The sequence below is a fragment of the Elgaria multicarinata genome, chromosome 7 (assembly GCF_023053635.1).
Source record: "Elgaria multicarinata webbii isolate HBS135686 ecotype San Diego chromosome 7, rElgMul1.1.pri, whole genome shotgun sequence".
In the NCBI taxonomy this organism is placed as follows: domain Eukaryota; kingdom Metazoa; phylum Chordata; class Lepidosauria; order Squamata; family Anguidae; genus Elgaria; species Elgaria multicarinata.
In genome coordinates, this window is record NC_086177.1 from 68,542,804 (window position 1) to 68,558,834 (window position 16,031).

The 16,031-nt window shown below is 40.1% G+C and overlaps 1 protein-coding gene across 1 annotated transcript; it reads right to left on the bottom strand.

The window, feature by feature from the left end:
• Positions 1-1,428: 1,428 nt before the first annotated feature.
• Positions 1,429-11,414, bottom strand: PENK (proenkephalin). The gene is made up of 3 exons (XM_063129844.1): positions 11,371-11,414; positions 10,069-10,209; positions 1,429-2,331 (listed from the first exon to the last, which is right to left on the bottom strand). Exons 1-3 carry the CDS (start codon positions 11,398-11,400, stop codon positions 1,666-1,668), a joined length of 837 nt encoding a protein of 278 aa, XP_062985914.1. The 5' UTR covers positions 11,401-11,414; the 3' UTR covers positions 1,429-1,665.
• Positions 11,415-16,031: the final 4,617 nt, after the last annotated feature.

The window sequence follows — 16,031 nt, forward strand, 5'->3', positions numbered from 1 at the left end:
TGAGGATAAAAGTGTGTGTGTGTGTGTTTGGGTTTGTGAATGCTGCCCTGAAATTCTTCAAGGAAGGGCAGGAAAAAAATATGTAACAGAACAAATAATCTGGGCATTTTGTGCTCTACATTTTTGTAATGTCACATTCATTGTTCTGTTTGGGTCAAACTCATCAAGGATCATATTGTTAAGGACATCACTATAAAAAAATCAGAATAACAACTTTTCCTGAAAAGAATTATGCAGCCTGAACCATGTTTTACTGCTTTTGGTTGCCACATGCCCTCGTATAAAGCAGAATGATTTCAACAGTGGTAGCCATCCAATGAACAGCTGGTGAGGGTTGCCTTCAACCTTATGGGATATATCCCAATGTTTCAAACACACACACACACACACACACACACACACACACACACACACACACAGAAAGAGAGAGAGAGAGAGAGAGAGAGAGAGAGAGAGAGAGAGAGAGAGAGAGAGAGAGAGAGCCTAACTAACAGGTGCACGTATATGAGGATAGGAAAGAAGTTAGCAGATGGACACCAAAGCATACAGCAATAGAAAAGCAAATAATGAAAAGTTTATGTAAATTGTGAAGATTCATGACAAGGTAAGAAAATCTGTGTTGGGATTTTTTGTTAGTGGTACTGAGTTTGTTATGAATTCTACTACTTCTGACAAAAGGGATCATCCAGTTTGAGGAAGTCAAGATCCCAGAGCTTTAGTGGAACAGAGCCATTTCTGCATAAGCACAATCTGTGAAGATCCTTAATTAACGCAAACAGGCACTGTTTTTCTTATCCACACTTCATGCCAAATCATTATGAATGTGGAATAAAAAGCAGGAAATAACACTATGAAAGCAGTATATGGAATGTGGATTGTGCCCCAACAGTTATCAGTGCACTTCCATACCGCTATAAAGCAGTAGCGTAGATCTAGCCCTAGTTTCAACAGAAATGTTTTTTACTGATTGGGAACCCTATTAGAAACCATTAGATTAACCAAATTTGAGAATTGTCTATCAATAATTCTTCAAATTCAGAAATTTATTTATTTATTACATTTTTATACCTCCCAATAGACGAAGTTCTCTGGGCAGTTCACAAATGATTTTCATATATTTTTTATAAAGATGAATCCATATGATCTGGGAAAATGTACTGCTTATTTAGTTCACAGACCAGTTGTACAAATGATTATAAAAGCAATTTGCTCATCAGTGTGCATTAAGCCAAATTTTACTTCTTTTAGTGCTTTAATGTCTTCTTGTGTTCTTTACATTCATGCAAGCTAAGTGGTTGTTGTGAACAGTAACGTTAGACTTTAGAACATCCAGTAATTGCTAAGAAAATACGTAAATACTTCAGGTTATATTATGCAGTTAGGATGAACAATTTATTGTATATACAGTGAAGCATTTGCACTGTTTTAAAGAAATGTATATGGTAACTAAAACAGATTTAGCATGAAAGTACAAGATAGACAAATTAGACTAAAACAGAAGTTATTTGTTGGTCTTAAAAGAGCACAGAACTCAAAATAACAGACAGCAAGTTGCATTATTAACTAGGACAGTAAAAAACTGTACAGTACAAGCAACACATTACAATAAATTATGATCAATGAGGCAGTCTTTGATTTGGGACAAAAAAGACAAAAGGGAGGACATTAAAATCTCATAAATCCACCATATCTTTTTTCCATGTCCGGAACCTCTTTGGAATAACTGTCTCCGTCTTCATCTGAAGGAAGAAGAGAATTGGCAAAACGCTTAAGAAATCCACCGTATCGTTTCTGGTAGTCTAGCCACCATTCTGGCCTTCCCACTCTTCTCATGAAGCCACCATATCTCTTTTGCAGCTCTTTGGCATCATCTTCCAATTCTGGGCTGCGCTTTATGCTCCTCATGAAGCCACCGTATCGCTTGATGACCTCACCGTCATTATCATTCAGGTCCCGATAATGCCCAATTTCAGCATTTTCCCCTGTTCCAAGAAGCTCCTTCAGCAGATCAGAGGAATTAGCCAAGGTATCATCATCTGAGTCCTTCTTCATAAAGCCTCCATATCTTTTAGCAAGGATTTCTCCCACATTAGGCTCCTCCTCTGGTTCTATATGGTAGAGCTCATCCATCTTCTTCATGAAGCCCCCATACCTTTTCATGAACCCACCATATTTTTTGGCTAGCAAATGACTCTCATCCTGTTTTGGGTTGTCCCCTAGGACACCATTGGCTTCCTGGGATAGATCCAGTTTATTCATTTGAAGGAGTTCCTTGCAGGTTTCCCACGCTTTGGCAGAAGGCAGCTTTCCTTCACATTCTAGTGTACATGCCTGAAAAATAGTTTGATTTACAAATGCATGTTAAAATATAAATAACATCATATTCGAGTTATCTTCTTGTTTTGCTAAAACAAGTTTTGCTAAAAGCATAGGAAAATCTAGGAAACAATGATTCAGAGTATAAGCTAAGTTCCATATAGCCCATTTTTCTATCTTTCTCTGAACTAATGATCCATGATTTGACATTGTGCTATTCAAATGAACAGCTGTAATAATTTGTGGAGGGCCTCACCTAATAAGAAGAGATGCACCACAATTTCCAAAATATCCATATTTATTTCTTAAAAAGTAAATGTGTTGCAAAGCACAGAGCCAGAGATAACATGGTAATCTCTCATGATGCTGTTGAAACTTGAAGGGAAGCCCATCAAGTTAAAGGAAAGCAGATGATACATTCAGCCCTTTTGTAACTCTTTTGGTACATGTTTAGATAGGCAGGGCCCATGCCTTCATGAGAAGCTGCACATCTCTTTAACTAATTTGCTTTTAAAATAAAATGAACAAAATTCTTCTGAGGCGCTTCTTGAAACAGAAGCTTCACAACAGGGAATGCATGGCAGTGAGAATGAGAAGCAGCTGAGCCTGTGGATAGGAAGCTCACAAGGAAACACTGTGTTTTGTTTTTAAAATAGCTTTTCCATACAAGTGTTCTATGTATGTCTGCCAATCCTTGTAAATCCACAGCAGATGTTTTGCTGCAATAGCACATATTGCAGTGTCTACACGTACAGCATCTATGTGGGTACACCCCTTGACTGTGAGCTCAGCAGATACTTGCAAAGGATAAAATCCAGTAGTGTCTATCTCCCAAAGAAAAGGATATCATTGAAAGAAGGTATTTGCCCTCCCCACTTGTATCCCAAAGCTGCTCTGGAGGCTTGGAGGGCATCCAGAGCAGATTTTAGCATAGTGCAATGGGGACAGAAAGGGGAAGTTTGTCTGCATGAGTGAAAGTCCACCCACAGAACATTGGGTAGAACCTATAGAGCAGTGGAAGAGTAGTGGCTGTTCCAGTGCCGAGGTTATACAACCATACCTCTAACAAATATCTTTTCAATGGACAACATCAACTTTTATCTGAAGCAAGAATTATTTAATGAAAACTAAAGCTGTGCACAACAACTCTCTCAAAAATTCTTCACCCTATTTGTGGGTAGATAAATTGGGAGACAATTTCACAAAATTTTTCCAGGGGAAGAATTATTCTACAACAATTTCTAACAGGTATGTATCACCATTGGCAAGCATTGTAGAACAGCTTCTTCTTTCTTTCTTTTAGGTTGTTTTGTTTTGTTTTGTTTTGTTTTGCACTGCCACTGCAAAAAAAAAAAAAAAAAAAAAAAAGCTTTTCTAGGCTCTTCCAAATGTTACATTTCTCATGGGTGATTGTGGATAATGCAGGTGCTGGCAAGACCACTCCTTCCCTGAAAGCCCTGCAGCAGGTGTGAGGAGTGAGAGGCAGTGTTGCATCCATCTCCAGGGAAAGAGTGAAACTAATGTTGTGCCAAAATCTGTCCTCCAATTTCCAGAAAATTTTCTTCCCCGTGAAAGAAGCTTCCACTTTTCTGCCTATTTTCAAGGCATTTTGTAATTTGTTTTGAATGTGTGTGTGGGAGTGTTTTTACCTTACCTAATCACTGTGAGGTGATCTAAAAAAGCCCTATGGGAGGAATAAATCCATGATGTCTTCCCCTGGGCAGGAAGTGTGGGAAGCCAAGGAAGCTACAGGCTCTCAGAGAGAAGATTGTACAGTGAAAGGCAGAACAAACACGCACTCTCCTCAGTCATCCATTAGTAGGGTAAGCACAAGAACCCTGAACCAAACCCAGGATAATTTCTCTGAAATTTCTTCTCCTTTGAATTTCTTTTTGAAAGCAATTTATTTTCTATCAAATTGAATGAGAATGGTTGAAATTTCCATGGGAGATTTCCATCACTACTAAAAAAACCACTAAAAACTCCTTACAGGGTGGCTTAAAAAATTGTAAACTGATTAAATAATAAATAAAAAGCAATACAGTTATAACAACATAACATCAAACAGCATACCTAAAAAGAATCAGGCCAGCACATCTACATAAAAGCTAGTTATAAAAAGCCCTCACAAATAAAAGATAAATAACAATTAAAAAGTAAAAAAAAAAAAAAGATCCACCTTTCAGAATTCCTGGATCAGGAACCACAAGTGCAAGCTACACGTACTTCAGATTGATCTGAACAACAGGAACAAGATTCCCCAGGGATGAGTGACTTTTGGATCCTTAAAGTGAATTATGGGATTGAGAAGACTTTTTAATGAAAGTACAAGAACCTTCTGATGTGGCTGTACAGCCCAGATAGATGCGACGGCCAGGACTGCCTACTATCAGCTTCGGCTGATACGCCAGCTGCACCCCTTCCTAGAGCTGGAAGACCTAAAGATGGTAGTGCACGTGTTGGTAACTTCAAGTCTCGACTTCTGCAATGTGCTCTACATAGGGCTACTTTTGTGCCTAGTCCAGAAGCTTCAACTAGTGCAAAATACGGCAGCCAGGCTGGTCACCGGTACATCTAGGGGTGACCATATTACACCAGCTTTGAAATCATTACACTGGCTGCTAAGTAGTTTCCAGGCGATGTATAAAGTGTTGGTTATTACCTTTAAAGCCCTACATGGTTTGGGTCCAGGTTACCTGGGGGATTGCCTTCTTCCGTACAATCCACCCTGCACACTCAGGTCCTCTGGGAAGAATTTTAGTTTTGGCTGACAACTGTTACCCAGAGGACCTTCTCTTCTGCCACTCCCAGACTGTGGAATGGCCTGCAGGGAGAGATTCATCAACTTAATAGTCTTTTTGAATTCAAGAAGGCTATAAACACTGATCTAATTTGGCAGGCCTACCCAGTTAAGTTTTAAGATATTTGACTGTTATTTTAATATTGTATTTGTTTTATATGTTTTAATCAGTTTTATGTATTTTATGGTATTTGTATTTAATGTTGTTCCCTGCCATGATGCAGAGGGAGAGGCGGGAAATAAATTTATTATTATTATTATTGTTATTATTATTATTTTCAATTTACAGAAATCATATTTCAGCTTTTCCTCCCCCGTATAAGCATGTATTGGCTGGCTGTTTGGCTAATTCCATGTCTAACAAGATATCCTTCATACAATCCATACGAATTGGTTGATTTACACTGTTGTTATCTAATCAACAAGCCCCATTGAAATGTTCTTGTTTAATTCTTATCTTAAAATATTTTGAATAGAGCAGCAGTGGATTTAGACAATGTCAGAAGAATATGAATATGCAAGCAATTAACATTTTAACTACTTTCTAGTAAATGCCTAAAGGGAACTCAGGAATTTAAAGGATAAGCACACTACATTGTTCATGACTGAAGTGTGACATGCACCTAGATTTTGCACTTAAAACAATATAAATATTTTTTTCTGTAGATGAAAATCTCAATTTTTGTTTGATTCACTGCATTCTTATGGCTGTCTTATTTACAGCTTCATTTTAAGCATCAATATTGAAGAAACAGTTAATTATATGCTACAGATTATTTCATTAATGATTAAATTAAGGACTTAAAGAGCAATCCTATGTGTATTTAGACAGAAAAAAGTCCCAACATGTCCCAGCCAAATATGCATATGATTGTGTCCTTAAATATTTAAGTGGTAAGAAATACATAGACGATATACATAGTGGATTAGATACAGACTTAAGAGTATATCTATCAAAATCAATGGGACTTAAGTTAGTCATGACTAACTCATGTCCTATTGATTTAAATGTGTTTACTCTAAGTATGTTTATTAGCGCATAGAAAATGGATTCATGGCTTGCAGGAGGCTATGTGTCTACAATACATACGCAGGCACAGTGGTTTCCTTCATTAATAAATCCTTGATACTATGGAAGATAGACTTCAGACTGAAAAACTTCCCCCCTTCCACCTGTCAACCTGACCAAAAATATGCAGGAGAATATCAGGTTGACCAATATTTGGTCAGGTTGACCTGACCAAAAATATACAAAGAGAAGCTGTTCATTTTATTGAAGGCATGCAATTTTTTTTAATGGGATGAAACAAAAATGCTCACATTCTTACAGAAGTTTATGACTTTCCTTCAAGAAAGGCTTTACATTATATCTGTAATTGCTAGAAGGATGTCAGGAACCACATGGGCTAAAACCAGAAACCCAAGGCACTGTAGACTTCATATGATGATCCCCAGGCTTATAGATTGGAGCATTTCCATAGGAAGTAAATTGGCTTTTTTCACAGGAAGAGCACGCTGGGACTTTGCCAAGCCAAGGATAGCTCCAACTGGCTCTAGCTCATGGCTTGTTGTCTGGTTTTGACCATCCAGCCGTGAACCCTGGCTTGACCAGGCAGCTCTGATTTCTAGCTTAGTCTCTTGGATCTATCTCCTGGCTTGCCATGTCCCACCCTATCCTGGCTGATTGCCTCTGCTTGTCGGCTGCTATGGCTTGGCTCTGAGAAAGGACAAGTTAAAATTTACTACAGCATATTCTCATATTATTTCCCAGTCTCTGCAATAGCAAAGTGCCGCATGGTTGAATATGAATATCAGGATTAAAGTAGGGGTCTTAACAATTGGCTACAAATAATATCCCATTTATCTCAACAGAGTTGTGGATGAAGCCATCATTTGCATATATGCATATGAACATACTTTAAAATATATAGCTATTTTGAAATCTATTCTACAAGATATTTCTAGGTACTTCCTATGAATACTGCACGCCAATATCTCTTGTAGATTTATCTTGTCTGATTTGCTTGTTTCTCTCCTCTCTTGCTCTAAATCAAGAAGAGAAATACCAGTTATACCAGTCTCCCCAACTTGGTGCCGTCAGATGTTTTGGACTACAGTTCCCATCATTCCTGATGGTTGGTCAATGCTGTCTGGGGCTGATGGGAGATGTAGTACAAAACATCTGGAGGGCACCAGATTGGTAAAGGCTATACAGAAAGACTTGGTTAACCACATTGTGGATTTAAATTCGTAAGGAACTAAAATAAATGGCCACATCCACCCAAATTTAAGCATGTCCCATTGATTTCAATGAGAGAGTTAAGCACAGGGATAAAGTATCATTCTATTCTAACACTGCTATTTTACTAATATATTCTTAATTTTGATTTTTTTTAAAAAAAACACCCCCAATTATATTCACTTATGAAATGTCTAATTGAATGCCAATCCAACCATTATGTCAAAATATATCATCTGTTAATGGCTTAAAATGGAAACAAACTTTGAACACAGAGTATTTAGTTCTTAGTTATATCCTACTTCGGAGCACAAGTTTATACTTACTATGGTCTGAAATATTGTCAAAGAGTTTCCACATCCTAAAACAAGTGATCTGATCTGACCAGACCTTTTTGTACAGATCATTAACATTCTGGTTTGTGTGTTGTGCAGTGCAATCCCATGCATGTTTATTCAAAAGTAATTTTATCATTACAGTTCACCATTTTGACCTCTATGAATCTTCTTCTCAACTTTTGGGCAGCCATTGCAAATCTCGTAACTCTGACACAAAATTGTCAGCATCAGAGAGCAAACATTAAACTTTAACTTGATCATCAGTATCAGATATATTCTGTATAACAATAAATTTTGTTCTGAGTTCAGAGTACAGAGAACAATATAATAAATAGCTAAATGGGTCTTGCTAAATGGGTCTTGCTCCCAGGTAAGTGTGTAGAGGATAAGATTGCAGCATGGGATAGATCATTAGTGAGATTCCTGATTCTTCATCTTACTGTAAGATTAATTTAAGTAATGTTTTTAGTGGCAGGAGAACCATCTTTGCTACTTGAAGAACAGCATTGCAACACTTTGAAACTTGTCTTTTCAATAATGAAATATGTCCAATAAAGGGGACATTTTATCTTTTGCCTCTGTCAAATGATGTTCTGTGATGCAAATTCCTTTCAGAGGCTGACTTGTTTTCCCCGCATTCACTCTGGCTTCATGTTATCTTCCTGGAACATACACCATTATGAAGAAAATAACAGCCTAGTGAAACAACAGGAACACTCTTGAACCTGAATGAACCAAACTCCTTCTACACTCTTTGACATACATGAAAATGAAGGAGCAGGGTGCTTCAAAGGTATTTTCCTTACAAGTCCATTCCCTTGTAATTCCTCTTTTTATTTTTAAAAAATACAGCCCTGCTGTATCACCACTGTCTCTAGTGATTTCATACTAGGACTGGGGCAACCAAGGTTTAAACTCCCATTCAGCCATGAAATTCACTGGATGGCCCTGGGCTGTTTCTCTGCCTAACTTAGCTCCCAATGTGGGCATGAGGATAAAATGAGGAAGGGACCATATCCATCATCTTAAGATTCTTGAAGGAAAGTAGAATGTCATGTATGAATGAAATAATAAATATAAAAAATGACTTGACTTGCACCACGGTGGACTGCTATTTGGGCAACGAAAGCTCTATTTGCTCATGTGTACATAGACAGCACACATAGATTTGGTCAATAATGTTGGAAGACACCAAAAGCCAATTCAGTCCAATCCCTGTCACATTGATTAATCCATACAACCCATAACTCAGAGATCTCAGTCAGATAGCAAGCATTGCTTCAGTGAAGCAATATTCACCAGGAAAGGCATATCCTCCCAGAAAAATCAAAGTCCAGGTTCAAATGGGAATTACATGCTGTTAATGATGCCTAAGGCTAAAAGAGGCCAACCCATCCCTGAGCAGTGCCTGCTGAATCATGTTTTCCTTCTCACATCAGCTGTCTGTGTGGCTTTTGATTCACCTGAGCTAATCAATTAGTTAGTCTTCATCATTGTAGGACTTACAGTAGATCAACACTTCCCTTCCCAAGACAGGAATACAAAATATCAATTATGCCAACACGGTGATATTGTAAGAAAAGTATGATACAGGGAGACAATAATGAACCATGGAATTGAGATATTTGGTGTTCAGTCTAGTCCTAAAATCCATGGATATGTTTATGCAATTTAGGATTGCAAATGTCCAGTTTATATTTCTTATATTTCTTAAAAGAATTCCATCCCTTCTGCCTAAGTTTTTATACCCATTGATCCCCTGAAGATCAGATAACCTATCAAGCAGGATCTAGTCTTTAAACTGTGAGAAAAGTAGGAAGTCTCCATGGTGCTGAAGTGATGCCTGTGGGCAAGTATGGGTACAGTTGACTATTTTTTAAACAAACAAACAACAAATATTCATTATTAATCTGTCATAGAAATATAAAGAATTTTCATATCTGGTACCCAATAATATTAAGCTCAAGTTTCAGGCAATATTCTGCTAGTGGTTAAAGAAGTGCCTACTTTAAGGAAAGGCATATGTCTCGGGTGGTTGGGAGGAGGAAGGATATTCATCAGATTATACACTTGTACTACATATTGTAAATCCAGAATGACTGCCTCTCCCTTATGCTCTTTTCAGGTACATCGGTACAGGCTAGAACCAGTACATCATGTATAAACATATGTCGGAAATACATTGGAACATTATTTAACAACTAATCAAGGGTTAGTGCATAATTGGCTGGCTCATCTGTGTTAGCAATCTACATATTTTTGGCTTTTGAAAACTCTTTGTGCCAATATAGCTTTTCATAGTAATACATCTTCTTGGGCTTCTTAGTTGGGTAAGAGTTGAGGTCTTCAAAAAGCAAAGAGTAAATTCTGCTTACCAGGGGGTTGATATCAGCATTGTATGCCAATCGTTGGGTACAAGATGCACAGTCCTTGCTACATTCTGCCTGAACAGTAAGGATGAGGCATGTGCTAAGAACCAAGAGCATGAAATGGCATCTCAGAAGCAATGCCATAGTCTGCAAAAAGAAGAAGCAAGAGTTTATTCCAATGACAATCACTTTCTGTCTTCTTCCAACACATACTGTGTTACGAATTCTGATATGAAAGGAAATCGGGCTGTAACTATAATATATCAGATACAATCCCTACATTTGCATACAACCAAGTCTCATTGATTACAATGGCACATACTTCCAAGGAAAGGCAGGTGGTAAAGATCATGGCATTAAAATCTCTGTAATATTTAATTATTTTAAGCTTATGTGCGGTTGTTGCCCTGGCACATCAGAAAGCTGAAACTACGTTTTGTTTTATAACTTAGGGACCACACTCATGAGGTAGAATAATGCTGGCTGTTTCATTTAAACAAATACGATCCTGAACATTGTATTCAGTATTAGTCTAACTTGTCCCATTCATTTCACTGGGTCTACTCGAAGTATGACTAACATTGAACAAAGTCCTGAAAGTAAACACTACGTGATGATGATGATGAAGAGGAGAAGGAGGAGGAAGAGAATTCTAAATAGTCAACTGAATAATGTCCAATCCCTTCATTTGTTTTCACTTAGTTTAATTAGGAACAACGACCATTCCGTGTTTCTGCATTCAGCATTCTCTAATGCTGTTTAGAATGACATTTCACCCACTGACATGCTTTGGATAGGAGAGGAAAATGTATGAAAGTACTAAAGTGTACTTTGATAAATTACAAAATCATGAGTAAAACCAGCTGATTAAGAGGTAAGGTATCCAAATCAAGATGTCTTGTGTATGAGTTTGCAGCAATGGATATTGTATAGAATTGCTCTCAGCCTTCAAAGGTTAAACACCAAGGGATCAAGAGAAGGAGAGAAAGCTGTGATACTAATCCAGAAGCGGAAGGGAGTGCATCAGGCAAGGACCAGCGGTGGAAGCGGACAGAGCGGAGTTTCATCCAAGTTCCTTGCTAAGCTTACAGGATCAGCAAAACATGTAATCCGTTTCCACTGAAGCCGGCCGTTACCCAGAGAGTGAAACTTGGGCTGAGAAAAGGTTGGGAAAGCGCATGGCTAGCAAATCCCCACCCCCAACGTAGCCTGACACCCCTTTGAGAAGAGCCCTGCTGGATCAGACCAAGGGTCCATCCAGTCCAGCACCCTGTTCTCACGGTGGCCAGCATTCTCCCTCTCACTTACATTTCTTTCTCCTCGAGGATCCGCGGCCATTTCTTTGGAAGTGGGCAGCAGTCCCCGCTGAGGTCTCCGGCTTAGGTCAACTGGGGGGCGGGGACCGGGGGTTGTTTGCAGCCGAGCTCAGCGATGTCCGCCTCGCGAGGAAGCTGTAGGGAGAAAGAACAGAACAGAACAGAAACACTCCCAAACTGCGCGCACAGGAGGAGAAGTCATGAGCTGCGGTGGCTGATGATGACCAACTCCAGGAGAACTTACAGGGGCGAGAAGAGGCGAGTTGACGCTGCCGCTGCTGCCGCCGCCGCCGCTTCTCCCAAGCAGACGGAGCTCTTTTGCGGGCTCCGAAGCTCTTCAGCAAAATCAGGACCCGGGGAAGTGGAGAGCGCGACTTTATAATTAGTCAAAAAAGAGAAACGCGGAGCGTCCCCCAATCGCTCACAGCCTGCAAGTGACGCAGCACCTACGACATCCAGTAGGAGCTTCTGGTGCTAAGGTGGGTTGGGGGGGGGTTGGGGGAGAGGGGGCAGTTCGTACATGCCTGCCTGAGGCCCATAGAAGACGCACGATTCTGTTGTTCCCTTGGGTGTGTGGGTAGATGTGCGATTCATCTGCGCCCCCCTCCCCTCCCCTCCCCTCCCAGCCCTTGCATGGATCAATTTTATCCCAAGGTAGCTTCCCCCATCTCTTGAAGGGGGGGGAATAGGCCCTTCCACGCTTCCAATGGGGAGTTGGAGATGCCTCCCCTCCCCCGCTCCGGCTATGGGGACTGGATGTTCGAGATGGGATCACTTCCTCCTTCGCACCGCAGGGCTCTGATTCTGAACCCCGTGACAGAAAGATGCTGGATGTGTTCTGTTGCCCTCGAATATTTTGTCGACATGTTATCATCTATATCATACAGCTATTAAAAGTCTCTTCTCCAACCCCAACCCATTCATTAGCTGCTCTGAGTATGAGATCTATTACGGATCTTAAAAAAAACACACAAGTAAAGGTAGCCATGCAGGTCCATGAGAAGAAGAAAACACACACACACACCCAATCCATAGTTGGGCAATGTCTTTATTAGGACCAACCAAAATTCCACAAAATTGTGCTAGCTTTTGAGTTCTACAGAACTCTTCATTCGACTAGGTGGTTGAAAGAGTATTGGTGGTAGAAAAAGCAAGGGACGTTTCTTTGCCTGACACTGCTTTTTTTTTTTAACAATCCACCCAGATGAAGAGTTTTGTAGAACTTGAAAGCTTGCACAATTTTTGTGGAATTCTGGTTGGTTCTAAGAAGATCCTGGCTCTTGTCATCAGTGCTCTGGGACACAGAAGTATTGGATAGCCTAAAGCTTCCAGCCTTGTTTCCTAGCTGCAGGTATCCTCCTTCCCATCAGAAGAAAGGGATGGAAGGAGGAGTAATGGAACTACAGGGATTTCAGAATGCTCCCCAAATGCAAGAATTTGAGCTGTCAGTGGTACTGATTCTACATGGCTGACAGTCACAACCTACAGGGGGACTAGACTGACCCTTGTGCGGATCCCAGCTAGTCTACACTGCAGACCAGGGATGTGTCGAGGGGAAAACAACAACAACCCCATGGCTACTTCTTAAGTATTTTTTTGGGCAGTACTTCCACCCTTGGTTCTGATTTAGCACCACAATGTGAAGCCAGCCATGGAGGAAAGTCTTAGCTGCATAAGCCCACAGCTACTGCTTGGTTTTGATTATGGACTCCATAGCTGTCTAGTTTGCTTTCCCAGAGCCTGACAAAGCTTTGTATCCCCTTCATTTTCTAGCACAACATGCACACTGTATGCAAGAGCAGACCATAAGAGACATTATATCCTTTGGTACTGGAGGACAGTTGGAAGGATAAACCTATCAGTGGCTACTAGTCCTGGTGGTTATATATTATCTCCACTATCAGAGGCAGTGTACTCTGCATACCTGTTGCTGGGGAACATGAACAGGAGGGTGCTATTCATACTTCCCCTAGGCTTTTGGCTGGCCACTGTGAGAATGCTGGATTAGATAGGCTTGTGGTCTCATGCAGCACAGCTCTTCGTATGTTCTTATGTTTGGATTGTTCTGTGCTACAAGCAGAAAACAGGAGTGACCATGATGCCCAAGTCAGAAGCATTTGCTGGCAAGGAATAGTTTACATTAATAAACAAACTTTCACATGATTTTTGTACTTTCAAAAGGCAGGTTTTCTTGTTATTTACACAGACCCTGCAGCTTTGAACAATTCTCAGAAGCACTTACAGCAGCCCACAAAATGACTATGTGAAAAACAAACAGATAAACAAACCCCCAAATATAAAGTCTTGAGCAGTGTGTGAAGTGAGCTGATCACTCTAAACTAAGCATCATTTCATACATTACTGAGCAAAACAACAACAACAACAACTTGCCACCAGGAGTTCATTCACACACTGCTTGTCACATTCACACATTACATTTAGACATACATTGTAAAAAGACCTGGAGATAGCATAGTGTTTTCCTGGGATGCTGATGTCACGAGTGGATCATATAAACTCAGTCACCAGACAGGAGCAGAATAACCTTACTAGAAGAGTCTCTCTTTAATGTTTCTAAACCACAGCTAATTATGGAAGATAGTCTCCCTTCTCGTATTTTAGACTGTATGTACTTATTATTTCTTAAGAAAGTCTAAAATTCCAGCCGGCTCAGTGGTTCTGTGCAATGAATGATTATTATGATCAGTTAAATGGGTCTACATACAAGGCATAGATGACAAAATCCCAACCCCACTTGCTTAAATAAAACAAAGAGTATCTGTATGACCTGTGTTTGATAACATGATTATAGTTCTTTTAAGGCATCTTTCAAAATGGGGGGGGGGCACAACAAATGCTCTTAAAATATTCTGATTTTTGCAGTTTAATTCTGAATATATTTAACAGCAGGCTTTAGATCCTTGCCATGCCTCTCCCCTCCTAACACTGAGATATTTTGCCCTCCTCTACTGTAATGGTTCCACATCCACAAATCTATTGAAGTGGAATACTAGAATAAAGGGCATAGCTGCACTAGTTTGTGGGGACAGCTCACAATGTGTTTCAATATTGTTATATTGCCAGTTATAGTAAATGGTGGCTGTGCTTATCTTGTATATATTTGAACTTTGCATAAAAGCATCACAGATAAGAACATAAGAAGAGCCTTGATGCTGGATCAGACCAAGGGTCTATCTAGTTCAGCACTCTGATCACACAGTGGCTAACTAGCCATCAGCCAGGGACCAACAAATAGGACATGGTGCAATAGTACCCTCCCACCCATGTTCCCCAGATGATGCCTCTTGCATTTTATTGTCTTTTGGCCTCACTGTTTACGCCCAGGGAGCTTTGGCTATTGGGCGGTATAAAATGCAATAAATATATAATATGTTTCCCCATCCCCTTATCCATATATCTGCCAGCTGGAGTGAGTATTTCATGCATCTGATGAAGTGGGCTCTAGTCTCATGAAAGCTTAAGCTATAGCATGCTATGTGATGCTATGCTAGTCTTTAAGGGTGCCATAAGATTCTCTTTTTTTGTAATTTCTTTGCAGGTTTTGTATGAAAAGTGATTCCCCCCAAAGAACATAGTGAGCATTTCTGATGGCTTTATCTCTCTATTAGAACTCAGGTAGATGAGATGAGGAACAGATGGCTACTGAGCCCACTCTGAACCTGAGGAGAAAAGGAGTGAATGCCAGAGATACAGACAACAGTATTGAAAACACACAGGCAAAAGAAACAGTTTCACTGGAGCATTGTGTCCTAGCCATAGTTTCAACAGAAAAAAGTGTGTGGGGTGGGGGTGGGGAGAGCTAGCAACTGACACGGTTTTGTGAACCGCCCAGAGAGCTCCGGCTATTGGGCGGTATAGAAATGTAATAATAATAATAATAATAAAAAATTAAAAAAGAAGGAGAAAATAAAAGAGACAAAGCCTCAGTACACTAGAAAGACACAGGAAACTTTGAATAAGAAATATGAGATGCTTGATGCATTTTGGTATATATCTTATGCAGTCTCAAAAGCATCATGCTTTAATGAAGTATCACAGCAAGTTATTTTCCTTTACCCCTGAGGAAGGGATATACCGAAACACATTGGCATTTCACATCTCTTATTAAAGTTTCCTGTATGGTAGCACTGTTTTGAGGCTTTGCTCCCCCCTCCCGCCCCCATTTTGCCTTCTAGTCATAGTTTCAGAACACAGGCCAAAGGGAAAGATTTGCTGCATTTCATAATAGCTGCCACAGGCATCTATTGAGCGTGCACATTGCATCTGAACCTACCTGCATTATTTTCAGCCAGTCTTGCTCACTAGAGGGCACTCACCCCCTTGCAGGCAGGAGAATTTGAGAACAATCCCGTTCTAAAGAGTAAAGAGAGTTTATGCAGTACTGACATGGACTGGGAAGGATGCATTCAGGCACACAATAAGGTCATGGTTCATAGTATCTAGAGTTGTGGTGCCTAGATCTGTACACATCCAGGAGACAAGCCATGTTTCAGTGGTAGAGAACTGTGCAAAAGTACAAAAAGTGAAGCTTACAGGGTGTAGGTGTTCCTCAACCCCCATCTGACACCCTCCCCCAACCCTCAGCAAAAGCACCCCCCCCAAGAGGAATACAGCTCTAGAAGCATGTTCTAT